This window comes from Rhinoraja longicauda, chromosome 25 (genome assembly GCF_053455715.1).
Source record: "Rhinoraja longicauda isolate Sanriku21f chromosome 25, sRhiLon1.1, whole genome shotgun sequence".
Taxonomy (NCBI): Eukaryota; Metazoa; Chordata; class Chondrichthyes; order Rajiformes; family Arhynchobatidae; genus Rhinoraja; species Rhinoraja longicauda.
This window is the reverse complement of record NC_135977.1, coordinates 2,723,001-2,744,913: the sequence shown is the minus strand read 5'-3', so window position 1 is coordinate 2,744,913 and position 21,913 is coordinate 2,723,001. Positions and strand designations below refer to the sequence as shown.

General features: G+C 41.4%; 2 protein-coding genes across 3 annotated transcripts in view; one reads left to right on the top strand and one right to left on the bottom strand.

Moving 5' to 3' along the window:
• dgcr8 (DGCR8 microprocessor complex subunit) overlaps positions 1–7,742 on the top strand; it is a 30,778-nt gene extending 23,036 nt beyond the window's left edge. For both annotated transcript variants that reach the window (XM_078421208.1, XM_078421209.1), the window contains exons 11-14: positions 215–321; positions 1,703–1,830; positions 3,088–3,201; positions 4,539–7,742. In XM_078421208.1, the coding sequence (XP_078277334.1) occupies positions 215–321; positions 1,703–1,830; positions 3,088–3,201; positions 4,539–4,622 (433 nt within the window). In that variant the 3' untranslated portion in view covers positions 4,623–7,742. The remainder of the gene's footprint in view (positions 1–214; positions 322–1,702; positions 1,831–3,087; positions 3,202–4,538) is intronic.
• A 1,588-nt stretch (positions 7,743–9,330) lies between these two features.
• trmt2a (tRNA methyltransferase 2A) overlaps positions 9,331–21,913 on the bottom strand; it is an 18,282-nt gene continuing 5,699 nt past the window's right edge. Inside the window, exons 4-12 of the mRNA XM_078421210.1 lie at positions 20,462–20,643; positions 19,242–19,356; positions 18,366–18,481; positions 17,790–17,901; positions 16,849–16,971; positions 14,448–14,523; positions 12,786–12,902; positions 11,845–11,941; positions 9,331–11,009 (exon numbers count right to left, since the gene is read on the bottom strand). Coding sequence (XP_078277336.1) covers positions 10,883–11,009; positions 11,845–11,941; positions 12,786–12,902; positions 14,448–14,523; positions 16,849–16,971; positions 17,790–17,901; positions 18,366–18,481; positions 19,242–19,356; positions 20,462–20,643 — 1,065 coding nt within the window. The 3' untranslated portion in view covers positions 9,331–10,882. The remainder of the gene's footprint in view (positions 11,010–11,844; positions 11,942–12,785; positions 12,903–14,447; positions 14,524–16,848; positions 16,972–17,789; positions 17,902–18,365; positions 18,482–19,241; positions 19,357–20,461; positions 20,644–21,913) is intronic.

Below are 21,913 nucleotides of genomic sequence, written 5' to 3'. Positions count from 1 at the left end.
ATTTCTAATAGAGAAGGGACAATACATTTTTGGCATTATGTATTACTGGATTGATGGACCAGCTGAATGAATTCACTTTTTTTGTAGGCCAATTGTGGATCTAGATTTCATGTTTATATATGACGAGAGTCTCGAATTTTTACTTAGTATGAATTTACTAGAATCAATTTTGACTCAATGCCTTAGAACAGACTAAATAGATTTTCCTTTGCAGAAATCATGGAATGGGAGACACAACCATCAAGTTTGAGGTAATTCCAGGTAAAAACCAGAAGAGTGAATATGTCATGACCTGTGGAAAACACACAGTGAGAGGCTGGTGTAAGTATGAACATTATTGTAGACTATTGCTTTGTGTTATGTCCAGTATTCTGTAATAGTTATTAAAGACTTAAATGATTTTATTTAATTTCGCTTCCTAAAATACTTATTAAATGCATGCCAATATCTGGTGCCCAAGTCTTTGTTAGCCAGAAAAGGGGCAAAATGCTGGAGTAACTCAGTGGGTCAGACAGTAACTCTGGAGACCATTGATAGGTGACATTTCAGGTCAAGACTCATCTTCAGACTGATTGTCTGGGATAGTGGGGGGGAGAAAGCCTGGCAAGTGATAGGTGGATGCGGGGGAGGGGTGGGAGGGTTGATTGGCAAAAAATGGCCAGAGAAGAAAACTTTGTTCGCCAGTACTATACTTTGAAATGTTGGTCCAGTTAACATCCATTAGACGACTGGAGAAAATTATTTTTCGTCTCACAAAAGATGAGTCGGATGAGGGAGTGAGGTGATCAAAATCCTATTCTAACCAATTGGCTCCTTGATGCCATTCCCATCAGTTGGGTTTTTGAAACTCTTTTTAAGGTAGCTTCCCGAATTTCATTAGTTTGTCATATGCACCAGTGTGCAATGAAATCCCTTGTTTGTGTGAAGCTGGCAGAATAAACAGTACACACAATAATGGTGGATACAACAAATACAAGCATGAATGTAAAACAGCAGAATGGTGCAGAGATCGCAGAGGAATCTGAAGTATGTAAAAGCGAGTCCAATAACCCAATGATTCGAGTTACTAGTACATGGAGGAGGTGATTAGGAGCAGTGAGGAAGAAGACTGTTCTAACTTGGGTTCTATTATTGTTTGTGTGACTGTTCTATTGGGTTCTTTGTTGTTGGACAAAGAAAGCTATTTTTCTTTGAAACTGTTGTATTCTAACCAAGCCCTTAGAAATTTTATGTTTGTTTTTGGTTGGTGACCATAGAGAGTGACTTCCAGAAGTGCTAAGCTCAGGATTTGGATGCATTATTTCTTGACAGCCTTCCAGCAATGTTGATGGATTTCAGTCTCTTGTTTTGCAAGTAGCACCATATGGTGACAGGATTACTTTGAACGCCAATTAAATGTCTCCTAGTCTGTGCTTCTGTTTCTCTCGCATATTAAGCTGCTTGTTAAATCTAATACATTTATCCCAGCATTCTGCCGCCTTGTTGGGCAATTTGTGTTTTCTTCACTTGTGTTGAGTGCTACCTATTTATCGACTTTGATTGCAATTTCTGACTCGCATTTTGCTTGTTCTTGATACGGAGAGTTAACTAGAGGTTTTTGTAGGTGTTCACCTGTCGGACTTTGCCTTTGTCTGATGGAAATTGGGATTGGTTGTCACGTGTATTTTGCAAACTGCAATGAAAGTTGTTGATTTTTCTTCAGGTAAAAACAAACGAGTTGGCAAGCAGTTGGCATCTCAGAAAATCCTACAATTACTACACCCTCATGTGAAGAACTGGGGATCACTACTACGCATGTATGGCAGGGAAAGCAATAAAATGGTCAAACAGGTAAACTTGGAGCTATGCTATGAATGCAAACCTCTCCCCTGGCATGGGGGGGGGGTGTAATTTAAAGAGTACCAAAATATATTCGATGTGACATGTTTTTTCCAGTCCCTATCACTGCCCCATTAGTTTTGTTTTAGTTTAGTCTATATTGTTACATGTACCGAGGCACAGTGAAAAGCTCTTGTTGCGTGCTGACCAGTGAGCAGAAAGACAATACGTGATCGAGCCATTCACAGTGTACAGATACATGATAAAGGGAATAACGTGAATAATGTTTAGTGTAAGATAAAACCAATAACGTCTGATCGAAGATAGTCCGAGGGTCTCCAGAGGTAGATAGTAGTTCTGGACACTTCTCGAGTTGTGGTTGGATGGTTCAGTTGCCTGCTAACACCTGAATCTGGAGGTGTGCGATTTCGCACTTCTATACCTTTTGCTTCGTGGGAGAGGGGAGAAGAGGGAGTGGCCAGGATGCAACTCCTCCTTGATTGTACTGGTGGTCTTTCTAAGGCAGCACGAGATATAAATGGAGTCAATGGAAGGGAGATTGGTAGGTGAGAGAAAATGAATATGGCGATTTTTACCGTGTATTGTAGCAAACAGCTCAATAGGCACTGTTTTCCAGCACATTTATTGAATGTGGATGACACTGGAAGGGTCGAGATTTATTGCCCCTCCCTCACTGCCTTTGGGAAGGTGGTTCTGAGGTTGCTTGCCTGAACTGGTTCCACTTGTTTGCTGAATGCTCTCTCACAATGCTGCTGGATATGGAGCTTCAGGGTCGACTGCAGCTTGAAGGGGTCATCCAGACATGTTTCTTTAGTTAGAAGCTCTCTAAATCTATTTGGTTGCATTCCTGCTGATTCCTCTGTTATTGAAAGAGTAGTCAAAACATGTTTAGGAAGGAACTGCAGATGCTGGTTCAAACCAAAGAAGACCCTTCTTCGTCCTGAAGAAGGGTCTCGACCTGAAACGTCACCCATTCCTTCTCCCCAGAGATGCTGCCTGTCCCCGCTGAGTTACGCCAGCATTTTGTGTCAAAACATGTTGACTAGATAGCTCCACGGTCTCATCTCCAGAGTGTTCCTAATGATGTTGGTGTGTTCGAAGAAGAGAGAATTGTATGGAATAAATGCACCAACTGTAACTCGTGTTAAAACAACTTGTTTCTCTTTAACTTCCTATGAATCGGTATGTATGCGACCTACAAAATATCTACCATTTTAATTTGCACATACGTTTTATATTTTGCCGCAGGAAATGTCTGATAAAAGTGTGATTGAACTGCAGCAGTTTGCCAAAAAGAACAAACCGAATCTGCATATTTTGAACAAGCTACGGGACGAGATGAAGAAGCTGGCGCGAGACAGGGTAAACATTTGTCTGTTGTGGAGGCTACAGTGGGTGATATCCTGACTGTGGTAAAATTAATCGATTGCAGCAAGACCTGCCTGCGGTTTTTCATCTCATTCAAAATCTCGTGTTAAATCGGGCAGCTTGCCTTGCTTTGCCTTTATTGGCCAGATATTTTTTCACTCCTCCCTTCCCAATCACCTCTGTTCCGTCAGCTTGTGGTTTCGCAGGTTCAAAATATCTCTAGTTTCTTACAAAAAGACCCAGTACGTTAAAGAGAAGGTAGACACAAAATGCTGGAGTAACTCAGCGGGTCAGACTTCTGAAGAAGGGTCTCGACCCGAAGCGTCACCCATTCCTTCTCTCCAGAGATGCTGCGTGCCCCGCTGAGTTACTCCAGCATTTTGTGTCTACCTTCGATTTAAACCAGCATCTGCAGTTTTTTTCCCTACACGGCATGTTAAAGAGTTTTAGTTTGTCTTTGTAGATGCAAGGATCTGCATTTGCATTCCTTGGCAGTCAGCTTCTGCGCAGGGACTGAATAGGTGACATTAGAGTTAGGGACCCTTCAGTCTGAAGAAGGGTCCCCATCCGAAACGTTGCCTCTGCATTTCCATCCACCGATGCTGCCTTCCTGACCTGCTGAGTAACTATGACACTTTGTTTTGCTTTATTTTATCCTTGCTATTTTACATCAGGATTAATGAAGACATGTTTTTATCTTGTCCTCAATTCTGGAAGTCTGGAGTGCAGCTCAAGGTCCCTCCATTCCTCTGCTTTTCCCAATCTCCTTCCATTTATTGCGCTTTCACTCATTTTGTTGGCCGTCTCCAAATGTGTGCCATGCACTACTGCAGATTAACCACAACTAGTCCGTTTTGTAACTGACTGGCTCTGCTACCTTCCTTATAGTCTGGAGCATTGTGTCTTCCTTGTCAATCACACAGACAAGATTTGTACAATCTGCATGCTTAACCCTTTTCTCTTTTTGCTCAATCTCCCTTCCCAACCCTTGTACAGTAAAGTCAATTATTTAAACTTCATGTACACCACAACTCGTATAAACTGAAAGACATCGAATCGTGTTTTTGTGAAACAATATTAGACACAGCCTTCCAATTAAAAGTACATCATTTAACTATTACTCTAATAAGCCAGGTTTGGATTCGTCTTGCAATTTTTCCTTGGATCCTGTGAGTTTGAGTAGGATTCCATCAGATGCCTTGCTAAAGGTAATGCAGGCTGTACCAGATGCATTACTCCCATTGACACTGTTTTCACATACTCGCATTCAGACATGTTTGAAAATAATTGTAAGTGATTTTTTTCTTCTCTGCTCTCATTCTCCCACAAAGGAGGAAACTCGTAAGAAGCCGAAAATGACGATAATGGAATCAGCTCAGCCGGGCAGCGAACCTCTCTGTACTGTTGATGTGTAAAGCACTGCAAAATGGACAGCAATAACGCACTGGACTAAATCATCCTCAACAATTATATTTGTAACCTTCGAGACCCGTGGTTGCAAAATACATACAAATTTAGGTCTCCCCATCCTAGCTTGACAGTGTACTGCTTTAATTATGCATCAGCGTTTTCCATTGCAATGGGCAATATATTATTGAACTTGAATCTTTACTACGATAGGAAAGAGCACAAGACTTTAGATTGAGAGAATATTGGATATTACCTCAGAGGAGAACCTTTAAGCCAGTGAACTTTTAATTTGATTAGTTATTAGCTATATTTTAACGGCCTTTGAATTTCCATCATTGGCCTGCTACAGAATGGTGACTGAAATATTATGCACTGAGCTGTTGGTGGAATAACCCTTGTTACATTACGACGATGACTGGCTGGAAGAAATATTTTTCATTATTAATGTGTAACCTGGTGCCAGTGTGAGATGGCTTCAATAGACACAATCTAAGTTATTTCTTTTATGGTGAACATTTTGTTTTGTTAACAGTTTTTAAGCAATTTATCAGGCAACTTTATTAGTTAACTACATTTTTAAATGAAGTGACACTGAGCTATCCCTTACAGAAGAAACACAAAGTTTATACACAAGATCTTTTGAGGCAAGGGTGTATTTTTGAAATTTGGATTTGTATTGGAAATATTGGAGTTTGAGGTACAGGCATTTTGTCAAATCAGTTTAACAGTGGCCTTGTAGGACTTAATCATTAGTAAGCAGTTCTTAAATTGGAAAAAGTAACTACCATAGTCTACTACATGACACAATGGCGTTTTAAACATTTTTTAGTAATTGTGAATTTGATTTCAATTAAGGAAATCTGATAGAATGCATAATTTTTCTATGGAAATGGTCAAAAATCTGGATCCTCTATGATGTAGTAACTATAATGCATGTTGAGACTGCAAGATACTGTTGAAGAGCTTGCGATGTTTTTCACTATCAACTTCTGTCGCTTGGTTCAAATAGAGAACACGTTATTTTCTGGCGGTAATTTAGTGCCTCTGCTTTGCATCGGAGCTGGAGTTAGTCTTTTTATTAAACTTCTGATTTGCAGTATTGTTTTTAGCCCGGATCTTGCAAGTTTACAATTCCAAGTCTCGCTGTCCAATATTTTGTTTGTGTCTTTGTTCTGTGCGACCCACTGTTTTAGTTAGAACAAATTATTAACGGTGCAAATGAACGGGTTTGATTTGCCTTCAGGCTGGCGAGTTGATAAGAAGAATATAACGTTTCTCCATCTCAAAATTCACGTTACGACCAGGTTTGCAAATTTGGAGGTTTTGAAATAGATGCATGCTGTTCTTTTATTTACTTTCCCTCAACAATTTAGCTTTTCTACTTCACTTAAACACAAAATAATAACCTGAAGGAAACAAAGTACCATGACCAGCTCCTGTTTATCTTGGTGGTAACATGAACCAAAGCTTAATCGTGTCTTATGCAAACTGAGAAACTTAATACATTTTTTAATGCTTGCTGCAGGCTTCAACAGTGCTGTAGAAGGGATAGAGAAAAAAAAATGCAATAACTGCTGGAACAAAAACTTGTATTTAAACTGTTGTGCACTGTTGTTTTGTCGGGTTTTTCGTGTGTTTTAAATGTTTACTAAACTTTCTGTTGAATGCAACGTTTCTTGCCTTTGCACATGAGCACAAGAGCTGCTGTGAGAGAGTACAGATTGTGGTTTAGCAAAATTGCATTTGCGTGATCAACTTTGTGAATCTTAAATGAAATCTAGTTGTCTTACCTTCCTTTATTTTGTATGTTTAAAATTGGTATTTTGTGTGTACGGACTGTAATATGTAAGTGCATTATATTCAATGTAGATGTCTTTTTTAAAAAATTAAACCTATCAGCTCATTTGTCTCGAAGGTAATCATGAAGGATTGTAATTTGACAGTCTTTATTTTCCAATCCATTGGAAAACAAAATTTGTGATTATGGGTTGTCTCTTGATGAGGCACAGTGCATTTTTCACTTTTTTAAATGCATGTCTTATTGATGCATCATTGTATACATGGTATTACAGGAGGAAGCAATCAATTGGCCTGAAAACAAGTTATGCTATTGTTAAATAAATGTTAAAAATTTAGGAAAAATATTATTCTTAAATGCACGACAAGTATGTAAAACTTAATGTAATTCATACTGGCGATGGGGGCAAACACTCCAGGAATAGTATTGAAGTCTTAACACTATGAAATTTGGAAACAAAATGAGGCAACTGTATTTTATTTTTTGTAGTTGCATTTGATTTTCCCAGATATTTGAGGAGATGAAATGTGGCTATCTATCAATTGCAGTTACTACAAGTATTGATGTGTTCGGATTTATTCCAGCAAAGCTTATGATGACTAATATATTGTATGTTCAATTTTTTTTAAAATGTGACTCCTTTACAAACTGGCAAGGAGCAAATTAATTCCATTGAACAAAACAAAAGTATTTGTGTAAATCTACATTCTGACACGAGTGTGTAACAAATGTTTAGATGTGATATTTGCTATTTTTGGCGCATACAAACCGAACTATACTAAACAAGAACACTGCAGATTCCCCAGCTCTATAAACCGGTTTGCTTACAGCGACCCGGACTTCATTTACTCTTGTCTTAGTCTATGATCAACACACTATTACCCTTGTCCAGGGTCTGAGTAATGAAGATTCTGAATTGAAGTTCATTTCTTTTTTTAATCAAAGGAATGAAGTCTTTATTGGAATTTTAACGGACAAAGTCAGTATCAGTGTTTTTCAATTATTTTTTTCCTCTGATTTGGCAAAGATTAATTATGCAGTTGCAGCTTTGCATTACGTGACAAATTTGGTCTGGATATTTTTTTAAGTATAAGTTGCTGGTCTGTTGACCTTTTTGTTGGAAAGTCATTTGAGTCTGAAGGGAACTTGCAGTGCAAGAGTGATGCTACACTCATGAATTGGGTGCAGTTACTACAAGCGCTATTTTAAATGGCTAACTTCAAATTTCACATACAGGTCCTTTAGCCTATGCTTGCTGCACTACCATCTGGATATTTGTGTGTGGTCCTTTTCAAATGTAATGTTTTTTTTGGCTCTGTAGTTTGAAGCAATAAAGTTTGATAATTCATTAATGAGTACTTTTAGCCTTGCTTTGTTGTGAACATAAGAATGGGAGTGGTATAGGGCATGGATCAGTGTAGAGACATTGTATTGGGAATACGCAAGTGAATTTTAAGGTTGGAAGGCTACCAATGATACAAATAATGGCGTTACAGGGACAGGAATAGGTGTTGGGGGCTGTGGTCTCTTCCCACATCCTAGAAAATTATCAGTAGATTAATTGACTGATGTAAAAATAAACTTCTCAGTTGAAAAATTCATTTGGGAATATGTTTTGGTGGAATGCAGAACTGTTCCTCGAGCTTGTGCAGAAAGACGAGGGGATGGAGAATTAAACTGATGGGCAACTGCAGGCTCAGTTACCCTTGTGGACTGAACACTGGTGATCTGCAGGGTGACCTTGCAATCTGCTCTTGTTTACTCAAGTGTAGAGATCACATTTACAAGGGCTCATTCATGCCAGAATCTCTCTACATCCTTTAGAATTGAGATACAGTGTGGAAACAGGCCCTTCGGCTCAGAGTCCATACTGACCAGCAATCACCCAGTACATTAACCTACGCTTTAGGAACAATTTTACAACTTACTGAAGCCAATTAACCAACAAACCTGTACGTATTTGGAGTGTAGGAGGAAACCGGAGAAAACCCATGTGGTCTTGGGAAGAATACAAACTCCACACAGACAGCATTCGTAGTCAGGATCAAACCCGAGTCTGCAGCTCTACCGTTACAGCAGCCTTGTCCTTACCCTGGCAAATGTGCAGAAAAACAATACCAGCAAACACAGGTAAGGTCACTAAATTAGTTTAGATTTGCATAGTACAGTTGATAGAAATGCACTGCAGCATTTAGCTGTACTTAGTCAATAGTCAATAGTCGTTTATTTGTTACATACACATAAATGTGTAGTAAAATGAAACATTACCCACAGTTGAACAATAAGACCAATAAGATTAATCAATAAAAATGCAATAACACATACAATCACAACTAACACCAAACAAAAAGAAACATCCATCACAGTGAGTCTCCTCCAGTCCCTCCTCACTGTGATGGAAGGCCAGAATGTCTTTTTCTCTTCCCTGCCGTCTTGTCCCGCGGTCAGGCTGTTGGAGTTGCCACGTCGGGGCGGTCGGGGCTCCCGACATTGAAGCCCCCGCTGGGCGGTGAAAATAAATCCCGCGGCCTATTTCAGGCCGCGCCGGACGGTGAAAGGTCCGCGGCGGGCCGACCCAAGCCCCGCGATTCGGGGCGGGCGAACACGTTGCCTCTGCCGCTGCCGGAGCTCCCGATGTCGGCCCCCATCCAGGGGCCTGCGGGCTTCCGACGTCCACGCGGCCCGCGCCGGAGACGAGTCGCAGCCGTTCCCGCAGCATTCGCAGGCAGCCAGCGCCGCAGGTGGTGAGTCCGGACCGCGGGCTCTGCGAACCAGAGACCCAGGTGGTCCCAGGTGCATGGCCGGTGGTAGGCCGCAACGGGAACGGAGACACGGCACAGAACAAAGGTCGCGTCTCCGTTCTGGAGAGAGAATGTTACAGTTACAGTTCCCGTTCCCTCCCCCCCCACCCCCCCCAAAAACATAACATACAACACTACATCATATTAACACTACAATTGAGACAAAAACAACAAAAAACACAAAAGACAGACGGACTGCAGGCAAGCCGCAGCTGCGACGGCAGCGCTGGCTCTTCCTGCAGATGATGCCCTGAGGCCCACTTTGGTACATAGGAATCCAAACGAAACTTTACAAATGTCACCACAATAGCAATAGAACATCCAATTTTAATTAATAAGCCAAGATTTCACATTAACAATTATTTTGAAATGGTGTTGACAGGCCCCTAATTATGCTGCAGCTGTATGTAAACAATTTACTTGCTATATAAAGATGCTAAGGTATTCTTTGCGAGCTGAGGCAATGGTTTTGTTTTCTGTTGCTTACTCCGTGGGGGTGAAGTGAATATTCAGAATTTCCCAAACCACCAGATGCACTACATCAGTAGGTATTGCAAGGACAGAGACTTTCAAGAATCCATAAAATTAACACTGAACCTCGGAGTTACTGCCTCATTATTCTTATCTGCATAAAGTTTGTTCCAAGAAGTTGCTATAATAGTGATGAGATCCATAAAATGTTGCCAGATATACAAGCACATAACCCAGACTTGTGCAGTATCACCCGTCTTCCATTTTTTTTTGGAACCGTTGCTTGGTCAAACTATAAACAAACTTTACACTTCATGAATTGCATGAATCAATATGTAAAGGCATCTCACAACACCTTTAACATTTGCCTCTTTCCAACAAAATAGCTTGGGTATTTGTTGTATGGCAGCAGGGTCCTCCAGACTGATGTGGCCAGGATATCTATAATTGCAACTAGTTACTAGAGTGAGTTGTATGTGCTTTAACGTCACAGAAATTCTGCACTCCCTCTTCCCCTGTGCTCTATTGTATTTGAGTTTGACTTGATTGCATTTATATATGGTATGTCTGATCTGTTTGGATTGCATACAAAACAAAGGTTGTCACTGTACCTCAGTACATGTGACAATTATAAACCTAAACAGTTTAGAATAATGTTTCTCAGGCAGACCAGTGACAGTTAACTCCAGAGCCTTATGTCCATATCTGCAGCAAGCATTCCATATTGTGCTATGCCACCACTCTGTCCTATCATTTGGATGTGTTAAATAACACCTAGATCTAAATAAAAAGAAAATCCACTGCACTATTTAGAAAGCAAGGGAGTTCTTCGAGTGAGCTGGCCAACGCTTCACCTTAAATCATTGCTGGAAGTGGGTTACTTTCATGTCATTGTACGCAATGGAAAATCTATCAGAATGCGATCCAAGTCTTAAGATACTGACCAGATTTTATTGAGCTCCAACAAATTCATACGAGGGATACACGTACACAATTCCGACAGAAGTCCTAATATGTTTCATGACTGCAGTCACCGTGCTGTCTTGGGCAGCACACTATGCATAATAGTAATTAAAAATTCCATTACAAGAAATAAGTTATGCAATGTTTTATGAAATCATTAATAAAACATCCTAGTTTTTAAGACAATCAAATTCACATCAGCTTTTACCCTGATCAGTTCTAAAGTATGTGATCATTCCACTCTCTCAAACAATATTAACAGCTCGTAATACATGGTATGTGGGAAGAGATCGACAGCCAAGGCTTTTACAGGGCGAAAAGGAGACCCTTTCACTCTGTGAGATGGGGCACGACAAAGACTGTGGAAAAAGACAAAATATCATTGACAAAAGTATACGTTCAGATTTATTAACAATACTGTTTAGCCTGCAGTGAGAGCCAGAATCCCAATTTATACCCCTTCATGAGAAACCCCACTCAGAAGGTAAAGGCGACACTCCAATGAATAGGTGACATTTCAGGTCAGGACGCCTTAGACTCATTGCAGTAGAGGGGGAGAAAGCTGATAGAGCGGTGGGGCGGAACAAAGCCTGACAAGTGATATGTGGTGAGGGGAGATTAATTGGCAGATGGGTGGCAAAGGCCAGAGATGGGAAGACAACAAAAGGATGTCTGATATGGAGGGAAGAGAAGTTAAATGTAAAGCCAAAGACGGATATAGATGGAATGGGACAGGGGTGGGGATGAAAGAGGGTGGGAGAAATGGGTGTGCACCAGGGTGGGGGAGAACTGGAAACGCACTTTGTATTTACAACACTGATATGGTAAAGGCCCAACCATATAATGCTAAGATATCTCATGTTTCTCAAACTTTCCCTTTGCTCAATCTATCAATTGTATCTATGTATGGTTTCTGTGATCTGACTGGATAGCATGCAAAACAGAGCTTTTTACTGTACCTCTGTACACTTGACAATAATAAACCTGAACTTTAAATAATAAGTGCAGAATTTCAAGTGCATAATGAATATTAAGTGCAAAACTAAAATAAGTTTGTTTGTCACATGTAATGAGGTACAGTGAAAAGCTTTTGTTGCATGACATCCAGTCAGCAGAAAGCCAATACATGATCACCATTGAGCCATTTACAGTGTGTAAGTACGTAAGGGAATGACGTTTAAGTGCATTACTTACTCCACAAAATTGTTCATAGCGGCTCGAGCATTGCAGGCAACATAAATGAGCCTCTTTAGATGTTCTGCCCTTCTTATTGCCAGCACAACTCTAGAATCTGCAAGTCAGGGAAAATTACACCTTAATGGGGAGAAAAGGCAATCTAATAATGCATTACATTACATTTATATAGCGCTTTTCATACACTCAGACGCTTTACAGGGATTTAAAGAACATAGGGAAGTGAATAAATAGATAAATAAGTAAACGAACAGAGAAAGGAGACAGAAGGTGAGGTGACCTTCAGTGGTTGAAGGCAGTACTGAACAGGTGAGACTTCAGTGATGTTTTGAATGTGGTGAGTGAGGAGGAGTCTCTGACGGTTTGGGGTAGTGAGTTCCATAGGGTGGGAGCAGCGATGGAGAAAGCCCTGTCCCCCCAGGATCTGAGTTTGGTCCGGATGGGGGGGGATAGGAGATTGGCAGCAGCAGAGCGGAGGGTGCAGGTGGGAGTGTGCCTGTGGAGGAGGTCAGTCAGGTAGGATGGGGCCAGGTTATGGAGGGCTTTGTAGGTCATGAGGAGGATTTTGTACTGGATTCTCTGGGGGATGGGGAGCCAGTGGAGTTTGTAAAGGACGGGGGTGATATGGTCACGGATCGGGGTGTGGGTGAGTAGAATGGCAGCGGAGTTTTGAATGTATTGAAGTTTACTGATGATTTTTGAGGGTGCGCCATAGAGGAGGCTGTTGCAGTAGTCCAGACGGGAGGTGATGAAGGCGTGGATGAGGGTTTCTGCAGCTGTGGAGGAGAGGGATGGACGGAGACGGGCAATGTTTTTGAGGTGGAAGAAGGCTGTCTTTGTGATGTGTTTGATGTGTTTGTCGAAGGAGAGGGAATCTAAAAGTGGCAAATACTAGATTAGCAAAACTCAGGAGTAGTGTCAGACATCAAAATGGTTCTTACGTAGTCCAGCTCTGGGCGGGTCCACAACAGCCACCAGGTTTTGCGAGGTCAAAGAGTTAATTACTGTGGGAAAGAGATCTTCCCCTTTCCCACACAAGAATTCCACGTTGGACAGACCTGAACAGAATCAAAATTAAACAGAATTTTTAAAAAGTTGCAAAGGCTTCAGCTAAATAAACTTCCAGCCTTGAACAGGAACTTTCTGACATTAAATATCTTCAGGCACAGATAAAGAAAATATAGGGTGTCCCACGTTACAACAGTCGCGCCAGGTCAAGTGTCTCATGGTCATTGTCATTGTCAGGTCAAGTGTCTTGTCATTAAGTAGGGTGACGTACAGGTACAATGAAGATCTGGTTTGCAGCTGCATCACAGGCACATAGAAGCATAAATTATACATAAATCACAAAAAACATTCTGCAAGACATGGATATGGAGGGATATGGATCATGTGCAGGCAGATGTGATTACTTCATCTTGGTATATTCGGCACAGACATTGTGGGCCAAATGGCCAGTTACTGTTCTATGTTCTAACACAGCAACAAAAAAAAAGCATTAGTGCAAAACACAATTAGAGAAACAAAACAAGTCCATGGTGGTGTAAGAGATGCTCTGTAGAGTGGATTCAAGAACCTGATAAGTTGTCGAAAAGTAGCTGAACCTGGTGGCGTTAAACTTAAGGCTTCTGTACCTCCTACCTGATGGTAGCAATGAGAAGAGGGCACGGCTCGGATGGTGGGGATACTTGATTACGGGTGCTGACATCTTCAGCCAGCACCACATGTAGATGCTGTTTGAAGTATGTTTGAAGAACTGTTTGTAACCCAAACAATTTGCAAGTCAGAAATGTGGCTGCCCGGCAATGCATTTAAATAAAACCAAGGGCAACGTGTAGTTAAAGCAAAGTGTTTAATTCAGCCATTCAAATATTAACCGAGTTTCCAAATGGCAGAAGACGACAGCAGTATTGTGTTCAGTTCTGGGCATCATGTTATAGAAAACATGTTGTCAAGCTGGAAAGGGTTCAGAGAAGATCTACAAGGATGTTGCCAGGCCAGAGGGTGTGAGCTATAGGCAGAGGTTGAGTAGGCTGAGTCTCCATTCCTTGGAGCGCAGGAGGGTGAGGGGTGATCTTATGGAGGTGTATAAAATCATGAGAGGAATAGATTGGGTAAATGCAAAGAGTCTCTTGCCCAGAGTACGTGAATCAAGGACCAGAGGACATAGGTTTAAGGTGACAGGGAAAAGATTTAATAGGAATCTGAGGGATAACCTTTTCACAAAAGTTATGGAACAAACTGCCAGAAGGGGTAGTTGAGGCTGGGACTATCCCAACATTTAAAAAACAGTTAGATAGGTACATGGATAGGACAGGTTTGGAGGGATATGGACCAAATGCAGGCAGGTGGGACTCATGTAGCTGGGACATGTTGGCCAGTGTGGGCAAGTTGGGCCTGTTTCCATACTGTAGCACTCTATGACTTTCTATGTAAGGGGTGTACACAAGTCAACCAGATATTGGCATGGTGCTCACTGGTCCATGGGATCGGGGTATGGGGTGGGAGGGTTCAGTCTGGTTGGTGTTTGGGAGGGGAAGAGGGTTCCTAGCTTGACATGGTTAACATTAATGGAACATTTACCAGAGATGTTAGGTACCAACCATTTATTTCTGCATTCACTTTAGCATCTTCTATGGCTTCTTGGCACATTTCAATTCCAATGACATTCTTCGCATTCTGGGCAACACGATAAAGAAAGCAACAATTTTAATCCAGAAATCTAACGCCATTATCAGTTTTCCTTGCATCACTGCTGTTCCATCTGATTTTGGGATTACCGAGCGTCACTGGGGATGAGCTGCCTCCTAATCTTGGGACACGCTTTGCTCCATTACTTCAAGTCCAGTCTAGTCCTAATTGTAATGTTATCTCTTTTAAAGCTAGTTTTAAAGCTAGTTTTAAAGGCCAGCTCTGTCCTGAGTTGCCCCCTCGAATCAGTGCAGGAGATGGGAGCGAGAAGGATGATGCCAAAGTTAATATCGCTGCTAGACAACGACTCCCACCCCATGCAGGACACTGTCAATGCACTGAGTAGCTCCTTCAGTGACAGACTCCTTCACCCCAAGTGCGTGAAGGAGATATAGGAGGTCCTTCCTTCCCGCTGCTGTGAGACTGCACAACCAGCACTGCACCCAGCAGACGAGTCAACAGTAACAGTTAAGGAATACACAGTAAACTGATGACAATTTATCCTTGTCTTTACTTTTATTTATAATGAATGATCTCTTGCTATCCACTTTGCTGCTGTAACACTGTAAATTTCCCCGGTGTGGGACGAATAAAGGAATATATTATTATTATATTACATATTCTCAGACTCTGACGCCACTAATCAAAGGGGAAGACATATGGAGTTATCCAGTACATTTCACACAAAAAAATTGCGCAAAATGAGATCTTTCACACTCGTCGCCTCCTGGTGATGAAGATAAATCAAGAAAAACACCAATCTTTTCCAATACTGGAAGTATTGTGGTTATTAAACTAGTGGGGTTTTTTGTACATTATATATCTATGTTTACTTTGTTTTCAGGGACATCAAGCTGCTGGATGTAAGAATGTAATTGTTCCGTTGTCAGTACAAACTGTATGACAATTAAACACTCCTAACTGCTCTTCCACTTTCCAATACATCGTACAAATTTTTGACAGATATATGAATGCCAAGTGGCCTCTTGATGCTGAACTACTGGCAGCAGCAAGGTCTCTCCATGGAACAGAACATTCTCGATGGAGATACACAAATGTATTGAGGATGGAAGTAATCATAGGGACCCTAAAGTCATGTTATGGATGCACTACATAGCATAGTGACTGCTGTCTGAATTGATTAAGTTCCAATTGCTACTCATTTGTACTCTCTGAAACTCTTTCCCTCCCCCCGCCCCCTAAATTCTTCAAACTGCTGAAGCATTATGTACTCTCTCACCCTTACATAACTTTAGCTTCAGAGGTTTATTAGAATGCTGTCTGGATTAGGGATGGGATGGGATGGGGGGTGGGGGGAAATAAGTTTTGCATTAGGGAGAGGTTGGAAAAATCAGGATTTTTTTTTCTGGAGTGCCAGATGCTATGGGGAAACCTGATAGATAATTAGAAGAGGCATAGATAGGGTAGACAGTCAGAACATTTTCCTCAGGGTGGAAATGTCAAAGACTGGAGGGCTTAGCTTTAAGGCCAGGGGACAAAGTTTAAAGGAGATGTGCGGGACAAGTATTTTCTGCACAGGTGGTGGTGGTGGGGGTCTGGAATGCGCTGATATTGTGGCATTGAAGAGGCTTTTGGGGTAGGCACATGGATATGCAGGGAATGGAGGGAGATGGATCATGTGCGGGCAAAGATTAATCTAGGCTTGTATACACTGGAATTTAGAAGGATGAGAAGAGATCTTATCGAAACGTATAAGATTATTAAGGGGTTGGACACGTTAGAGGCAGGAAACATGTTCCCAATGTTGGGGGCGTCCAGAACAAGGGGCCACAGTTTAAGAATAAGGGGTAGGCCATTTAGAACTGAGATGAGGAAAAACTTTTTCAGTCAGAGTTGTGAATCTGTGGAATTCTCTACCTCAGAAGGCAGTGGAGGCCAATTCTCTGAATGCATTCAAGAGAGAGCTAGATAGAGCTCTTAAGGATAGCAGAGTCAGGGGGTATGGGGAGAAGGCAGGAACGGGGTACTGATTGAGAATGATCAGACATGATCACATTAATAATAATAATAATAATGCATTACATTTATATAGCGCTTTTCATACACTCAAAGACGCTTGAATGGCGGTGCTGGCTCGAAGGGCCGAATGGCCTCCTGCACCTATTGTCTATTTAACTTGGCATCATGTTTGGCACAGACCTTGTGTGTTCCTGTGCTATGTTCAATGATTTCAGAGAACTTCTAATTTTATGATCTCCCAAATGATTTTTTCTTCTTCGCTGCTCTTCATTACTGGTGATGCCAGAACTCTTGATCCTTCAACAACTTTTCTCTACACAGTTTTTCACTTGCCTTTGCCAGAGTAAGCCCAATAGTTCCAGTGCCGCAGCAAACATCCAACACCGTGCTGTCTTGGTTCAGTTTGGCCCAGTCTCTGACTGCTGAATAAAGCACTTCTGCAGCCAGGGTGTTCACCTGGATACAAAAATATTTACATCAAGAGTAAACATTTGATTGATTAGATTATAAAAGATCCTAGTTCAAAACACATGCAAGGAACTGCAAATGCTGCTTTGGAAAAACAGATGCAAAGTGCTGGAGTAAAACAGCGAGTCAAGCAGCATCTCTGGAAAACATGGATAGGTGACATTTCAGGTCAGGATCCTTCTTCAGACAGATCATCCCCATGTTCTCCAGAGATCCTGCCTGACCAACTGAGTTACTCCAGCACGTTGTGTCTTTCCTGGTTCGAAACTGTCCTGCTACATTGAGAATGAAAGTTGGGAAGTATGTTAATGCTGTGATGAGGTCAGGTTGCACCATATTTGGACCACTGTCCCCAGTTCTGTATAGGAAGGATGCGGCTGCTTTGGAGACGGTGCAGAAGGGTTTCACCAAGATGTTGCCTGGATTGGAGCGTATTGGCTGCAATGAGAGATTGGACAAACTTGGAATTGTTTTCTCTAGAGCGTTGGAGGTTGAGGAGTTACCTGTTATAAATATATAAAATTATAGGAAGCATTGATGGAGTAGATAGTCAGTCTGAAGAAAGGACCCAACCCGAAACGTCAGCTATCCATATTCTCCAGATATGCTGCATGACCGCTGATTTACTCCTGCACTTTGAGCCTTTTTTTATAAACTAGCACCAGCAGTTCCTTGGGTCTATTCTCTTGTCAGTCTTTTTCCCAGGATCAAAATCACAAGCATAGGTTTAAGATGGAAGGAGGAAAGTTTAAAGGAGATTTTAAAGGTGGTTTCTTTTTAAGCTATTTATAAACAATTAACTTCACCTGGAAAAATGCATGAGGGGAAATCCTGAATTTGAGTCCCAGGAGCTCCTCGTAAATGTACTTATCTCCGTGCACATGTTCCAAGGGCAGGTCTTCCAAGTTTGGAGATTTTCTGGAAAAGTTCATAGAGTCATAGAATCATACAACACTGAAATAGGCCCTTCGGCCCAACTCAATCATGCCGGCCAGATTTTTTTAACTGAGCCAGTGCCCATTGCCAGTGTTGGCTCGTCCCTTTAAACCTTTCCTATCCATGCACCTGTCCAAGTATCTTTTAAACATTGTAATAGCACTCTACCACTTCCTCTGACAGATCATTCCGTGCACACACCACCCTCTGAGTGAAGAAATTACCTCTCAGGTCTCTCTTCAACCTTTCCTCCATCACCATAAACCCTCACCCTTGAGTTCTGGACTGCTCTACCTCCACAGAATTCCTTGAAAATAGTGGTTTATTTTGAATGTATTTCAAAGTTATTTAATATTTCTAAAACTCAAGAGTCAGTCATTCCATCAATGACCCTTAAAAATTGTAACTAATTTTAGAAATCAAAAGCCCTAATAATCATTCCTTACCTCTGACCTTCCTCTGCAAAGTAAAGTGAAGTCACACCGCAATCTTTCCCATCTCCTTCTGTGAAATATTTGGCTAATTCGCCTTGTAGTCCTGCTAGTTCTGCTTTAGTTAGTTTCTATAAATGAGTGGAAAGGAAATTAAAGGCATAAAAACTCCCAAATAATGAAGAAAAAGCTGTCAATGAAAGAACAAAAGAAGGAAAAGGAACAAAATTCTGAAAACAGAGATTACACATTGTATATTTGTACAAGGCCACGTAACTGTGCGCAAAAGGTACAGGGGGAACTCAGTGTAGAAGGGTCAGGCAGCAACTGTGGAGGAAAGGGACAGACAATGTTTCTTGTAGAAGGGTCCCAGCCTGAAACACTGTCCATTCCCCTCCACAGAGGTCCTGGATTACGCCTTACATGAAATGTACATTTCAAGATTCAACTCCTCCCCTATTTAAAAGAGCTGAACACAAAAAAAGTGTATCAATATGATGCATGTGGAACCTTGTTGAATGTTTTGCCGAAGTCTATATATACAACATCTACAGCTCTGCCCTCATCAACCTTTTTGGTCACACCTTCAAAAAAAAAACAATCAGATTTGTGAGACACGACCTCCCAACGTACAAAACCATGCTGACTATCCCATAATCAGCCCTTGTCCATCTAAATGCATGTATATCCTATCATTCAGAATACTCTCTAGTATCTTTCCAACTACAGATGTTAAGCTGGTAATAAAATGAACTACAATAGTAGTGCAAAAAACCCATAGTGCAAACAAAGATAGTCCCTCGAAGTTCATAGTTAATGCGAGTATTGTGTGGTGTTCAAGAGCCTGAAGAGCCGTTTTTCCCAACACAACACAATTAGACACAACAGTACCTGAGGGTTGAAATAAACGATGGCCATAATTTGCTTGGCTCTGGAAATGCGGACAGTCAATTGCTTCCAGTGGCCTTCATAGGTTTCTGGGCTGTACACAGAATAAGGAGATGACCTGCAAATAAAACAAACATAACATTTGGAATTGAGTTGTAGACAGGTGAAGATCAGAGGGGCTTTCCATTACACACCAGTGCTAGAGTAACTATTGGTTCAGGCAGCATTTTTGGAGGACATAGATATGCAACATTTCGGGTTGGGGACACTTCTCCAGAATATAGACCCAATATGTCACCTGTCTCTGTTCTCCAGAGATGCTGCCTGACCCGCTGAGTCACTCCAGCAGATTGTGTTGGTTTTTTTGGTTAACCAGCATCTGCAGTTCCTTGTGTCTCGCCTTTCCATTCCATTATTGGTGGGGGGCATCAACACGATTCCTTTTTCAGTTCAGCCCAGTTTGCTGACACTATCCTTTCCATGACATGTGCAACTAAATTATCTAACAAGTTATCTAACGCCAGTCTGGATGGTGCCACTTCCGGATGGATTTCTGTCTCTGTTCTACCTGTATTTTGTATAACCTTGAGCGTATCTGAAAAAATTGTTCTGTTTTGGTGTGGCTTCAATGACAACGACTCAACAACGACCACTGAACTGTTTCAGAAGAAAGCTATCTCGTGAAAATCTCTTCAACGAGAGACTTCTAAAAAAAGCGTTAATTACTATGTAGGATCTTGCAAGTGGTTGTGATTTACACATTGGAATTTTTTATCGGGTACTTTGATGCGCAATAAGTACACATAAATAAGACCATCAGACATAGCAGCAGAATTGGGCCATTCAGCCCATTGAGTCTACACTGCCTTTCCATCATGGCTGATCTATTTTTCCCTATCAACCTCATTCCCCTGCCTTCTCCCCGTAACCTTTGATGCTCTTACTAATCAGAACCTAACAATCTTCACATTAAAAATGTCCATATTTTACCCTGGAGTGCTTTTGCCTTGGGCATATTTCATTAGATTGGTAGAAATAACTCAAGACTCTTACCCACTAAAATGAACACCAACACTAATGGGAAATGGACAGATAATGCAGCTTTCTTGGTGAATAGTGGGAACCATTTTCAAACCAGGCAGAGGGAAACAATAACAGATGTGGAAAAAATGCAACTAATAATACGATAATTATCCACTCAAACAGTGAGTGGCTTTAATAACCTTATATATTTCTGAAATGCCTTGACAACCTCCTTTGTTTTGGCTGGAATATGAACAGTATCAAATGGCTCTACAACTGCACACGATCCTCCCTTGTATTTACCCAAGCGACATCCCACAGTTTTATCTTCACCATCTGCTCCAACTCCAATTAGAAACTCGCACTTGTTACGGTATTCAGTCTGAAACAGAAGATTGCAACGCTGGAAGTAATCTGGAATGGCTGGACCCAGAATTAGTACAAACATCAATCTTCAACAGCTGCCGCTGGCATTCAGACACGGGACTGAATGGATTTGGGTAACATTTGAATGAGGGTTTATGCAAGGTTTATGTAAGACTACAGTAGTGTAGGAACGAACTGCAGATGCTGGTTTACACCGAAGATGGACGCAAAATGCTGGAGTAACTCAGCGGGACAGGCAGCATCTCTGGAGAGAAGGAATGGGACCTGAAACGTCACCCATTCCTTCTCTCCAGAGATTGCTGCCGGTCCTGCTGAGTGAATCCAGCATTTTGTGTCTATCTTCCATATACAAGTTCAGCACAGGACAGGCCCTTCAACACTTAACGTCTGTGCCCTTTATGGATTAATGAGGCAACAACTCTGGTCATCTAATCGCTCATAATGTAGATTAAAAGGAAACATTGTACATTCCACTTCATGGACCATGGAAAAAAAGGATCATTGTGGTACAAAGATGCCAATTCAGATATCAGTGCACAAAGTAATAGTAATAGGAACAACTGTGCAACTTCAACTGGCCAGTTTTCAGATCAATGTAAAAATATTCATTTAGAAACCCTAACTCATGCACATTACTCATTCACACTCAACACTAAAATGAAGCAGTTAGCCAAAATGGCAACCACCTGATCAGCTGCACATCAGAGAAGATCCATAACCACTTGCAGGGCGTGGCTATTTCTATTTGTAGGTTTTCAATATCCACTGTTAATCGCCTGTACAGAAGCATTTCACAACCCAGGCTACTGGTGAAAGACCCTGTGGATCACTGTCCCTTCATGTGCCTTTATCAAACAAGGTTTAATCGTACCCAGAAGTGGGTATTAATCTTCAAACCCACAGCCTTGACATTTATAGCAATGTAAAAGAAACAGAGTGCTGGAGTAACTCAGTGGGTCAGGCATCATCTCTGGAGAACGTGGATGGGTGATGTTTCGGGCCGGGACTCTTCTTCGGACTCAAGGATTACTTCAGACTTGAGTCTGAAGAGTTCTGACCTGAAATGTCATCTATCCATGTTCTCCAGAGATACTGCCTGACTTGCTGAGTTACTCCAGCACTTTGTCTCTTTTCTTGTTCCTTGCGTCTTGTCTTTCTAATTGTCCCAGCACCTGCAGTTCCTTGTTTCTACATTAGAGCAATTTACTTAGGTTTCACCTCTGTCACATTCGCAACTGTTCTGTTCACTCAAGTCTTACGAAAGA